The sequence below is a fragment of the Protopterus annectens genome, chromosome 13.part0, assembly GCF_019279795.1.
Source record: "Protopterus annectens isolate FY-2018-M chromosome 13.part0, PAN1.0, whole genome shotgun sequence".
NCBI classification, from domain to species: domain Eukaryota; kingdom Metazoa; phylum Chordata; order Ceratodontiformes; family Protopteridae; genus Protopterus; species Protopterus annectens.
Window position 1 is genome coordinate 540919614 of NC_056747.1, and position 12790 is coordinate 540932403.

General features: G+C 39.6%; 1 protein-coding gene across 17 annotated transcripts in view; it reads left to right on the forward strand.

Moving 5' to 3' along the window:
• The window catches only part of ELN (elastin), a 490412-nt gene that overhangs the window by 253732 nt on the left and 223890 nt on the right, over nt 1–12790 (forward strand). For all 17 annotated transcript variants that reach the window (XM_044054168.1, XM_044054169.1, XM_044054171.1 and 14 more), the window contains 3 exons: nt 958–1005; nt 7851–7928; nt 9669–9698. In XM_044054168.1, coding sequence (XP_043910103.1) covers nt 958–1005; nt 7851–7928; nt 9669–9698 — 156 coding nt within the window. The remainder of the gene's footprint in view (nt 1–957; nt 1006–7850; nt 7929–9668; nt 9699–12790) is intronic.

Consider the following 12790-nt stretch of genomic DNA (forward strand, 5'->3'; position numbering starts at 1 on the left):
TTTGTCTTTGCTTTTTTGTTTATTTCTTTGTTTGTTTGCTTGTCTGTCTTTTTATTTGTTTGTTTGTTTGTTTGTATGCTGTCAGTAATCCAATAATACTGGGAAACAGATTTTGTGAATCATCCCATGACTGTATGAAACTGTGCCTGTACATGTCCCTGTGTTGTCTCCACTAGGCACTACTGTGCCAGCTCTGTTATTAGCTTTGTGTTACTGTCATAGCCTGAACTATTGTATACTGTTGTCTTTCTTTTCACTCCTGGGACATCACTGAAGAGGTGATACCACTAAGTCTACCAGGTTAAAAATATTGTAGATAAATATTAAACCTGTACAAGTTCATTTTATTTATTTAACATTTGTTTGCCATGAAAGTCTGACTGAGACAGAGCCCATTTACAGCAGAGGCCCTGGGAGAAATGCTCCAGATGCATGTCTTTGCAATGTGGGAGGAAACTGGAGCACCCAGAGGAAACCCACACAAATGCAGGGAGGACATCCAGACTCCACACAGAAAACATCCCAGCTGAAAATCAAACCAGAGAACCTCTTGCTGTAAGGCGATAAAGCTAACAGATGCACCACTGTGTCACCCATGCCTTTCATTCACTGTCTCTCTGTGTAATGACTTAAAAATATGGTAAGGACTGCTCAAAGAACAGTAAACCAGAAAATTCTAAAAGACCATATTATTAAGAGGTTTAGGTCAGAGATTTTCTGAAACATTCAGAAGTGGGGAGACTGATGTTATATTTTAATAACATTGCACAGTGTGAGTTTTCCATGACTTCATTCTGTTTGTTATGAATTAAGTTGCACAGGATCCTTTGAGGAAGAAGTAAATTCCATAAAATTCTAGAAACCCTACTTAGTAAATTGTCTCCATTTCTGAAATATAGTATGTTACTTGATATCACCATTTTTTGTAACACTGTCTGTATTCTGTGTTCTCTTTAGGTGTGGGTATCCCTGGTGTCTACCCAGGTGGTTTCATTCCAGGTCCGGGTAAGTAGAAATAATGTTTGTCTCATATTTCAAACTGCATTAATTACTTCTAGATCTTTTGGCTAAGTGTAGTTTGCTAGTAGAACATTTCAGAACTGAATTGTTTCTGTTACATGTTCAGCTGTAAATTTAGGTTATCAGTAGAGTATCATAAATCTCTGAATAATGTATGACCAGACGAGATATATACAGTCTGATTTTAATATGGTATAGTAGCGAGTTGTTCTAACACTCACTTGTAAAATTATTTCTGTATTCTATGAAATGCATTTACCAGGAAAAGAACTATACTCCACTGTGCCATTTATTTCAAAATATAAGCTTAGCAACAGGTTCATAGTCAAGGAATCAGGGAAAAAAATATCTACATCTTAAAAATAGTAATTAAAGAAATATTTAATCGTTTCTGTCTGTGTTGTCTAACAATGTACTGTTATTAAACTTCAAAATAGCCTCTGTTCTGTTTACAGATATGAGAGATAATACTGTTTTTTTTTTTCAAAAAATATATTGCTCTGTTTTAAATATCAGTTTGCCCTCCCTAACAATAGCAGAAATTCAGTGCAAGTCATTTTAACTTTTGTTACAAACATTTCCTATTTCAGAATCAGATATGTTACCTGCCCTCAATCCAAATGTAAAACAATAATTTGAATGTTGATTCCTTTACATAATCACAGAAAGGCAACATGCTCTAAGAACATGAAATGGCTGACAAAAAAAGTTCAGACGTCCATAGGTTCATGTGTAAGTACTAGGCTATCGGACCTATGGCCTATATAAGCCTAGCCAAAAGAGGTTCCCTGGCTTTCGCCACCCAAGAAAATTATTTTCCTGTGCTCCTGTCGAGCAGAGCCACAGAAGTGATCCCTGGGGTGAATTTACTGTTTCCCAAACAATTGTCAAGATTTCTCTTAAAGAGGGCTGATAAGGAGCTTTTCTCGACATGAATGGGTAGTCTTTTCCAGAGCATGGGAACTCTCTGGGATAGGAATCTATCCCTCCAGCATGTTCTGTTTATTGTGGTGACAAAGTTTAGGTCCCTGGAGTGCATGGCCTGGAGATATTGGGATTTCTTTAAGTGTGGCATGTCCATCAGATCTGGGTTAGACTTTGTTAAAAGTCTTAAAGTTCTCTTTAGATGGCTTTGTATGTTAGGCAGAGGTCGCCCCTGAGTAGGCGATATGTGACGGAGTAGAGATGAAAGTTTTTGAGATGGCCTGCATATGGCCTCTGTTTGAGGCTGGTAATCATCTTAGTGAGGCATTTCTGTGGCCTTTCTAGTTGCTATAGATATCTTGCGAAGTACATGCCAAACAGGGCATTGTACTCTATAATGAGTCTGATGAAGGATGAGTAGAGAGGAGCAATGACCTCTCTTTTTCTGGAGGAGAACCGCTTTGTGATGAGGTGTGCCATATAGAAGGAATTCCTGACTACTGTGGCAATGTGATTATCAAAGGAGAGACTACTGTCCACCTGTGTCCCAAGGTCTCGTATCACACTTTCGGTGTTTAGTAGGCTACCGCCTATGTGGTAGTTCATGGGTACGGTGTTTTTCCCAAAGGGGATGAGAATGCACTTCTTGGCATTGAGCTTTAGGCCATGACTTTGACACCAATCATCAGTCTCAGTGAGGCCTCTTTGTAGAACTTCCACATCCTTAGGTGACTCTATTATAGCTCCTAGTTTGCAGTCATCTGTGAACTTCATTAGCCAGAGACCAGCTGCATTAGGCTGGATTTCTGAGAAGTAGATACTGAACAGAAAAGGACCCAGGACCGAACCTTGTGGTACTCCGCTTGTCACTGTTCTGAAGTCAGATTTGGAGTTGGCTACTTTCACTGTGTGGGTTCTGTCAGTGAGCCAGTTGGCCACCCATCTTGTGACATAGGGATTTATGCCCAGTCCAGTGAGTTTATCTATAATACCAGAGTGGGGGATGGTGTTAAAAGCCTTGGCGAGGTCAAGATAGGCTGTGTGCACTACCTTACTCTCATCTACGGCCCTGGTGACTGCTTTGAAGAAGTCAGTCAGGTTTACGAGGCATGATCTACCTTTTACAAACCCAAACTGAGTGGGGTCCAGAGTTTGGAGGTTACCTATGTCTTTGTTTATAAGCTCTAGGATGATGCGTTCCATGACCTTGAAGACCAGGCTCATCAGGCTTATGGGGCAGTAGTTCCTGGGGTCAGTGGTGGCACCCCCTTTGTGGAGTGGAATAACCATTACTGTGCACCATTCCATAGGCACAAAGCCTGAAGTGAGGCTATGGTTGAACATGGTACTTAGGTGGGGTGCCAGTTCATTCTGTAGTTCATACAGAATTCAGCCTGGGATGTTGTCTGGTCCCATGGATGTTGTGTGCTTGGCTTTGGAGAGTGAGGTATTTACTTGTGTGTCTGTGATTACAGGAGCTTTGCAATCTTCTGGTATGGAGATGGGCTCTTTGGGGGTAGGGGGGGTAAAGTTTGCACTGAACCTGTCTTCCAGGATGTTGGCAATATCAGTTGGTTCAGTAAATCTAGTGCCATTGTGCTGTAGCTCAGAGCAGATCTGAGTGTTGCCATTGAGATTCTTGACATAGCTGTAGAATGCTTTGTAGTTGTCTTTAGAACCCATGGTGATTTTATTTTCATAACTAGCTTTGGAGGATTTTATGAGGGATCTCAGCTTCTTACTGAGGCTGACCAGGGAGTTCCTGCAATCATGGTATTTTACTCTTTTTTGCAACAGTTTCTACTCTGTTGTAGAGTTTGTTTATGACAGGGGACCACCAGATTGGCTTCCTTTTTTTTGAAGGATAGCGTCTTGGTTCTGTTGGGGATGGCACGGTCCATGCACTCATGTATGTGCTTATACAGCGCATTTGTATATGATTCAGCAGTCATGCCTCTATTTTCCGTTTGTATGAGTGTCGTGAAGTTAGTCACATCTTTCTTAAGAAGCATGAAGTTGGCTTTGAAGATGTTTTGCAGGGGTGCTCTCTGGAGCCTTAAACCAGTTCGCCATCACTGCACAGATGTCTATGTTCTCCATTTTAAGGAGTGTCTCGAGTGAGTGCATTTTGAGGTTTAGACTTCTAGCACTGAGTAGCATTACCCTTAGATTTCAGTTGTTTATATCTACTATGGTGGTGCATTTGATGTTTGAGCCTTGTCTAAAAAAGGCACTATAGGGCCGGTAACAGCCTTAGCCAGTGTCCAGAATCCCAGAGGCGGCAGGTGCAGGCCATCTCTGGCAAAGCATCGTGGCCTGTCGGTCATGTCATCTCAGGCAGAGCAATACTGGATCCCCTTAGAATGACACCAGAAGCTTAGCCAATTGTTGAAGTCAATCATTTTGTCCTTGTACTGTGGTATCATTCTGGGTGATGGCAGGATGCTACTCAGGGCTAGTGTCATACCTGCCTTGGCCACATGGTCAGAGAGCTCCTCCATGTCTCTTTTTATGTAGTCCAGGGAGGTACATCTCAGGTCATTCACTCCAACATGGACAGTGATAGTCATATTTGTACTTGTTGTGGAGTGACCTGAGTATGTGCATTATATGGTGGATCCTGGCACCCGACAGGCAGCTGACAGTAACTTTCTCCTTGTTTAGCCTAGCGAGAGGGATGTCAGTGTGCCTGACTATAGAGTTGCCTATGACTAGTGTGCTGGGTATGTTGTTTTGCCTTATGGGCTGAGGTTGAGTGGCACACTGACTTTGTGGACTATGTGTCATTTGGGTAGTGTTGGGGTGGTGGTTGCTTGCATTTCAGCTTTGGAGGTCTCTGTTGTTTGAGCAGATTTTTATTGAGAGCCTCCCTGAATGTAGGTGTGTGTTTTGTGTTACTATGTGTGGGTTTGGGTGGTGCAGGTTTTGATGGGCTATGTGTTGAATGCAGTGTGGGGTTTACCTTCTCCTCTTGACTGTCTAGTCTATTCTTTGCTGGAGAGAGCTTGGCTTCCAGTTTGGCTATATAAGTGCATCTCTCACAGGTTGTAGTGTTGGGTGTTAGGAGGAGAGGGTTGTCAGTGTACATGAGGCAATTGCTACATTGCCCCAAGATGCTCAGATTCATCAGATGGACAGGAGAAAACACTGGGAGATGACCTGTAGACATGCCTGGTTAGTGCTTATTAATGTAAGTACTAAAAACTGTTTTCCTCTTGATAAGTGAGGAAAAGTGAGTGTTGCAGTAATTTGTAGATTATTTAGTGCTTGCAAAGAGTTTTGGACAAGTGCTGAGCACAAAGAAACAGTTTTGAGTGCTAAAACTAGAAAACTGGCCAGTTCTAAGAAATAAATCTGAAGAGCAGACTTTCTGGCACTGGGAATAGTTTAACCTTAGTTAAGCTGTGCTGCTTGGAGCGCAAAACCATGCAAACACAGTTTTTTAAACTGAAAGATGAAAGGAATAGAAATAGCCCAAAATGGCCAATAAAACTACAGATTCTGAGCTGAAACCACTCCTCCAGCAACAGATAGGCTGTTCAAAGCTCACCATTCTCACTGATGAACAGAGAAGTGTCCTTCTGTCTTAGTAAGGTCTGGGCAACAGAGAAACTACAAAACAGCCCAGAATTCAGCAAAATCTGAAAACCGGACTCTACTGGTTATAGAAAGGCAGGAAAGAGTAGAGAGATAGGATTTTTTTTTGTTTGTTTTTTTTGTTTGTTTGTTTGTTTTTTTTTGAAAATTAGAACAGATACAGTAATACAAACACTTTTGAGGCAGTAAAATGGCTAGTGCACTTGAGTGTGTAGCCTTCGGCAATTAAACAGTTGAAAAACACTTAAAAACAATCAAAGTGCAAACAGCATCAGAATTTAAAAAACAGTTCAAAATAAGTAGCAAAGTTAATAAAAAAACACTCAGAATAGTGCAGTTAGTGAAAATAAGGAGTAAAAAGGAAAAACAAGGTACTTAATCTACCCAAAATACTTATTTTCTCCTTCTCTCCTTCTGCTGCTGTAGAACTCTGCAGGACACCTAGGCAGGCTCTTGCTAAGGTAATACAAATGCAAAACTGCACAAACACGGGTTTTTAAACAGAAAGATGAAAGGGATAGAAATAGCTCAAAATGGCCAATAAAACTACAGATTCTGAGCTGAAACTACACCTCCAGTGACAGATGGGCTGCTCTAAGCTCACCACTCTCACTGATGAACAGAGAAGCTTCCCTCTATCTTAGTAAGGTGTGGGCAACACAGAAACTATAAAACAGCCTAGAATTCAGCAAAATCTGAAAACCGGACTCTACTGGTTATAGAAAGGTGGGAAACTAGTATAGAGATAAGATTTTTTTCTGTTTTTTTTTTTTTGAAAATTAGAACAGATACAGTAATACAAACACTTTTGAGGCAGTAAAATGGCTAGCACACTTGGGTGTGCAACCCTCAGCAATTAAACAGTTGAAAAACCCTTAAAAATTATCAATTAAAGTGTAAACAGTGTCAGAATAAAAAAAAACACTTCAAAATAAGTAGGAAAGTTAATAAAAAATGTTTGGAATAGTGCGGTTAGCAAAAGTAAGTAGTAAAAAGCAAAAAGAGGGTATTTATTTCACTCAGAGTCTCTCTTTTCTCCTTCTGCTGCTGTAGAACTCTGCGGGACACCCAGGCAAGGCTTTTGCTGAGGTAATGTTTATTTCTGAAACATGTTTGTAGCAGATGTTTTTGGAAGGGGGCATTCTGCAGAAGTGAAGCTAATTGCTAGTGCTTTGCCTCTCTCTCTCATTTGATGTCATCAAGATGCCCCTCTAACAGACAAAATGGCTATGAGGACAAGCTGTAAGAGCCATTACTGACTGTGAAGTGCTTAACTCGCACAAGTGTAAAAGCTCAGTAGGGCAGACATGACACCCCTTTACATGCTAGCCATCTCCGTGTAGTTGAAAACACTTTGTTCCTAGCAGGCATGGTCTCCCACAGATGTTTGCAATGCACTAGTACTGCTAAATAAACTCAGTGGCAGACCTTCTTGTGAATATGCCGCTGCAGCTTGAGAATTTATAAACAACATCAGTTGGGGCACTGTATCTATAATCCTGAGATAAGTCAATTAGACTACCAGCACTGCAGATGATAAAATGGGCAATGTATTTATCACAAGTCATAAAGAACTATTGAAAAAATAGTTTGCTAACAGTGTAAACAGCTGTGTTGGGTTTTTCACATTAATATCCTAAGTGAAGTTTTCTGATAGGAAATTATATGCACACAAACTGGTATGAACTCAGTGCCACAGTCATGGCTACATATGAATCCAAGCAACATTTTTGTCACAATATAATTTTGTGCCTTAGTAATCAGTAACAGTGGGTCAATCTGTCTGTGTATATACGTATGCGTGTGTATGTGTGAAAGAGAGTGCATGAGTATTTCAGTGTGTATACACGTGGTCATTTCAATATAAATTAGCATTGATAATTTTAATGATACGTGATACAACTCAAACATCTGTTTTTTTGTGAACTTATATGTTAAAATCAAAGCATTATTCCAAAATAAAAAAGTATATTCCTATTTTTACAGGCTCTACAGAGATCTTGAATCTCATTAACATTCAGAAATGTCTACGGAATGACTGCAGATAAAATTATAAGGCAAAATCTAGTCTGGTGAAAGTGTGATTTTTTTTTTTTAATTTTATTTTTTATTTATTATTCCTTTGTTGACTAGATTAGTCCTACTAGACTAGCAGCCTCTTTTCGGGGGAGACCAAAAGTGGTATTTATACTACTATAGTAATACTGTAATATAAGCAAAAAGCTAGTAACAACCTCAGGAAAAAATGTTCATCTTAGTACAGTGTCATAGAGGCATTTGTTAATTGTTTTTCTTGAATGTTTTTACAGGAGGCCTGCTGCCTGGGACTGGTGTTGGGGTTTTGCCTGGTGTTCCAACAGGAACTGGAATTAAACAAAAAGTACCAGGTAAGTACTTTGATTGACAACAAAGAATGTATCACTTTTTAGCAGCAATCCATCACCACTAAACACCAACTCTGCTGTTATACACTTTAGATTACTGGAAGGGAAGTTGACATTTCTTATGAAATTAATGTGTGTCCTTCAATTTTATAACAGCTTCAAACAGACACTAATTCCATATAAACACCGTACAAACAGGTTTTATTCATAGGTTAATAGGTATATGCTAGGCTAATGACTACCAGGATCTTTATAACCCTAGTTGTGCAACCTAACCCAGTAGTCTCCTTAAGTATTATGGACAATTATTAGAAGGGAGTATGTTACTTAGGAAGTTTCTAGAGTATATGTGGGGAGGTGTGTTAGTATGGGCATTACTGTCTGCCTCTGTCAGAGACATGGGGGCCAGACACAGGTGAATTTCCGATTTCCCATCCATTGGTAAAGGTTACACTTAAAAAGGGGTTAGGTCTTACCATCAGACAAAGTTGGGGGGGGGGGGGTAACAGATTTGGATTGAGTGAAACGTTACCTAGTAACCAAGTTTAAGGAAGCTGAATGTTTGTACAGGAGATTCCACCAGCAAAAAGGAAAGTAAATACAAAAAAAAGCTTGCTGGTTATAGGTGAACAATGAATATCTCCTTACATAAATCTAATAAAGCAAGGATGCAGGGTGTTTTGCCCCCTGCATCATTTTATTAGATATTGTAATGCAAAGCTCATGAAAAAAACTTCTCAAAATGCTGACTATCTGTGTATTATCACACTGACTGCTCTCAATTTTTCTCTTAATGCAAGGTATTGGTCAGGAGTTAAATAAAAAGTAGACAGTCTTTATTAATACAGGGACAGGAAAATGATCTGAAGGTTCAAAAGACAGGCTGATTGTGTGGCAGTTTGTTTGTGTATAATATTTGACAGGTACCCAAGGATAAGATTCTTCTGCAGGATTTTGTTGATCTCAGAAGGGAAAAAACATTTATGTATATCTGCTGTGTTGGGTTTGCTCCCTACATTAACTGATATTGTGAACCCTTTTAATTCCATTTAAAATGGAATCAATCAAAAATTCTTCATAAGACATATAAATGCAAGAAATGACTGTACAAAAGCTTTTTTACTTAATATATAGAGAGATGCTAGACAGTCTACATGATTTTAATTTTTAAACCATTAAATGACAAAATCTTAACTTACTGTATTAACAATTACTGCTTTAATACATGGTACATACATCTATATTTTAATCTGATAACTATCAGTTGTCATAAAGTAGATAGGATATATAGACAGATGGATAGATGAGAAAGATAAACAGATGGACAGCAGGCAGGTAGACAGGAGACATCTGACTGGGTATAACTGTCTGTTATAGATATTGCTGGTTGTCATCTCAGCATGCAAAAGCAATTTATTACTTGGTGGATTGAACTGAGCTTGACCAAAATATGGGGCACTGGCTCCACTGTACAGAGATTAAATACTCTGATCCTCAGTCTAAACATCCGGAAATGATATATAGGACTGTCAGGCAGTCAATAACCTTTGGTTCTGGTAAACAAGACTGGCAGAGTACCACCAGATAGCTTTTAGTCCAAATGTTTTATTTAGATCCACTAAGTAGAAGTTGGAAGAACAGGAGCCATGATGGGGCTGCAGTGTGTCTAAGGCTGTGCATGTAGGATGGATATGGATCTTAATGCTGCACTTTACTGACAATATCCCTGATTCTCTACCTTAGGTGCAGGAGGAACAGTTGCAGGAGTACCAGGTATGTTTAAACAGTACACCATGACCTGTTGTACTTTTCTTTGACAAATGTTTATAATTCACTGTTAACCATGATATTAATTAATAGATCTCTCTATTTTCCCTTGGCTGACCTGGTGTGACTCACTTTGAACTCTACATTTACCTATACTAACATACTGCAGCTCTTGCATAACGGTGTCTACAGGATTGCAATTGGTCACCACAACAAAAACTGTTTCTCCCAGCAATTAATCAGAGTAGGTTACACATATAAAAAGCATTTGTTAAGTTTTCTCTTACAGTGCTGTGCAATTAAACACGTCACCATTTCGGTCAGCCAAAGGTGTCTTTTCTACTTGAGTGTTTGTCTCCTTCCCCTGTAAGTAAAGTACACTGAATCTTACATTTGTCTCTCTGACCCTAATTTTTACATGTATACCTTGTACCTTTCTGGCTAACACTCAGACATAGATTCCTGTTGAAAGCTTTACTTACTTGTCTGACATTTGAACAAGTAACCCTTGTAAAATTCCTCAAAATTGTATACTGTTGGTCTGTCTTTCCTGCTAAACATAAGTCAAATTAAAGTGCTGAATGCAAGTAACATCAATGTGCTGAGTGCAGATTTTAGGCCCTTACATTCAACTTACCTCTGGTGTGGTGTCTTGAGTCAATCAAGGTATCCCTCTAACCACTCCTACTGCTGTCTCTTTTCCTCCACCCCCTCTTTCCTCATACAGGTTAAACTCCTACAACTTAGTACAGGCATCATTTTCAAATCTAGATGCTTAGGATTCTCCTCTTTCTTCCCCCCTTGGCTGACGTGGAGTGACTCATTGTAAGTTTGTTCATTGTCTGGATTGTTTTACTGTTTTTTTTGTGTGTAACTGAATGACCTGATGTTCCCACCTAAAGCTCTGAAAATTATACTCTAAACTCATAACCTACAGCTAGCAAACACCCTGCAAGAGTATAAAACACAGTCTAAAACATAGTGTATAACTTAGAGTAAAATATTGTTTAAAAATACAGTTTAAAAACACAGTCATTAAGTTAACACTAAATACATACCATACGGGGCTCCAGGAAGTCTAAGAAAACACTTGTAGTCACTGTTAGCCCTGCTCTGCTTGCCCCCACTCCGGCTTGGGCTCACTCCATACCCCTCCCTGCCCCCAATTCCCACCCTCCCCAGTACCACTTAATTTATAGTTACTCTACCACACCCCCTGTTATAACATCCTATCAGCTTTCACCTAACATACTCTCTCCACCCTGTTATAACATCCTATCAGCTTTCACCTAACATACTCTCTCTACCCTGTTATAACATCCTAACATACTTTCTCCACCCACTCGATTACTTCTAAATTTACCATCAGATCTTCTGCTGTTGTGCCATGCAAACAACAGATCCTAACTACTATACTACTCCTCTCATAATGCTATACTCCTCTTTACTACGCATTCTGCTGGCCACTTATTTACTCACCTTGTATGAAAACCAGTTTCTTATTGGTTATCAGTACCCAAAAGGCCATACTATCACCCCAGCTGTAAAGCATCCCACCTTCAGCCATGCTATAATAATGGATCCAACTCAACATCTTGTTCACTCTTTCATCATACCAACCCCTGCACATTAGCCCTAGATCTAGACAATACTACAAACTTATAAACAAACTCCTTAAGGTTATCACTAAGCACAGACCAACCCAATACTCTGTGGTGATATTCACCCCAACCCTGGCCCATCCACTTCTGATATATACATCCCCTCTACTTGTAACCAAAGCTATAAAACTATAATCAATAGACCAACTAACTCTCTCGTGGCCTGTCATCAAAATATTAGAAGTATTAATAACAAGGTACATGAACTGCATGCACTCCTGGCTGTCCATTCCCCTGAGATCCTCTGTCTATCTGAAACCTGATTAAAACCTAACACTACCAAAAATTAAGTGTTACCACCTGGGTATAACATACACAGGCTGGATTGTGTTTCCAGAAAGGGGGGGGGGGTAGCTATACTCTACAAATATGAGTTGAATGTGACCATAGATGTCAACCACCTCAAATTAATAACTTTGAAATTCTTGCCACTAAATTGCAACTTAACAAGAGTAAATGCATCAACATCCTCTGCATGTATATTCCCCCAGGTAACAATATAGCCACACTTGAAGATACCCTATACTGGCTATCATGTCAATACCCCCAAGATACCCTACTACTCAGAGATTTTAACATAGACTGGGGCACCTGTTCCTCAGAATCCGCATCTACTCATATTAACCTGCATGCATTTACACAAAGCATAACCACCCCTACCAGGCTAGGTAAACCCAACCAAAAAGAAAGCATACTCGACTGGGTACTCGTAAATATGCTGACGACTCCACCCTGATTTGCTCAGCTACATCTCCTACAGATTTATGGTCTACTACCCAGTCCACCTTTAATACTATAGAAAACTGGCTCTCTGAACATCGATTAATACTAAATCCCCAAAAAACTAAAATGCTGTTATTCTCACCAACACAAAGGTCTGCTGCTTTTACCTTTACCATAAATGCAAATGATGGCACAATAATCTCCCCCGACCCCTATACAAAACTGTTAGGTGCCATTATTGATAATAACCTAAAATTCAACCTACATGTAAACCAATCAATCAAAACCATCAATAAAAAGCTAGTGTCACTTTGCAGAATAAAAGCCTTCCTCACCCCTCCAGCCAAAATTGCCATAGCTCGCTCTCACCTACTTTCAACACTTCTATATGCATCCCCCCTACTCTCCAATCTAAACAAGACTGTACTTAATAAACTCTCAACCTCTTATAATCACATTGCCAGGTGGCCTGCCTTTTAGGACACACCACTGCATCAATCTTAACCAGCTTGGGTGGCTTGAACTACCCAGTCTAATCCAATATAACCTACTGATTATGGCTAATAAAACCCTTTATAATCTGGATAATACTCCAGCACTTAAAAATCTTATCACCCCCTATAACAATCCATGACTGTTTCAATCCTCGAACAGCCTACTAATTCAGACAATCAAAATTAACAATGCAGCCGGTGATTCCCTCTTTGCAAACTA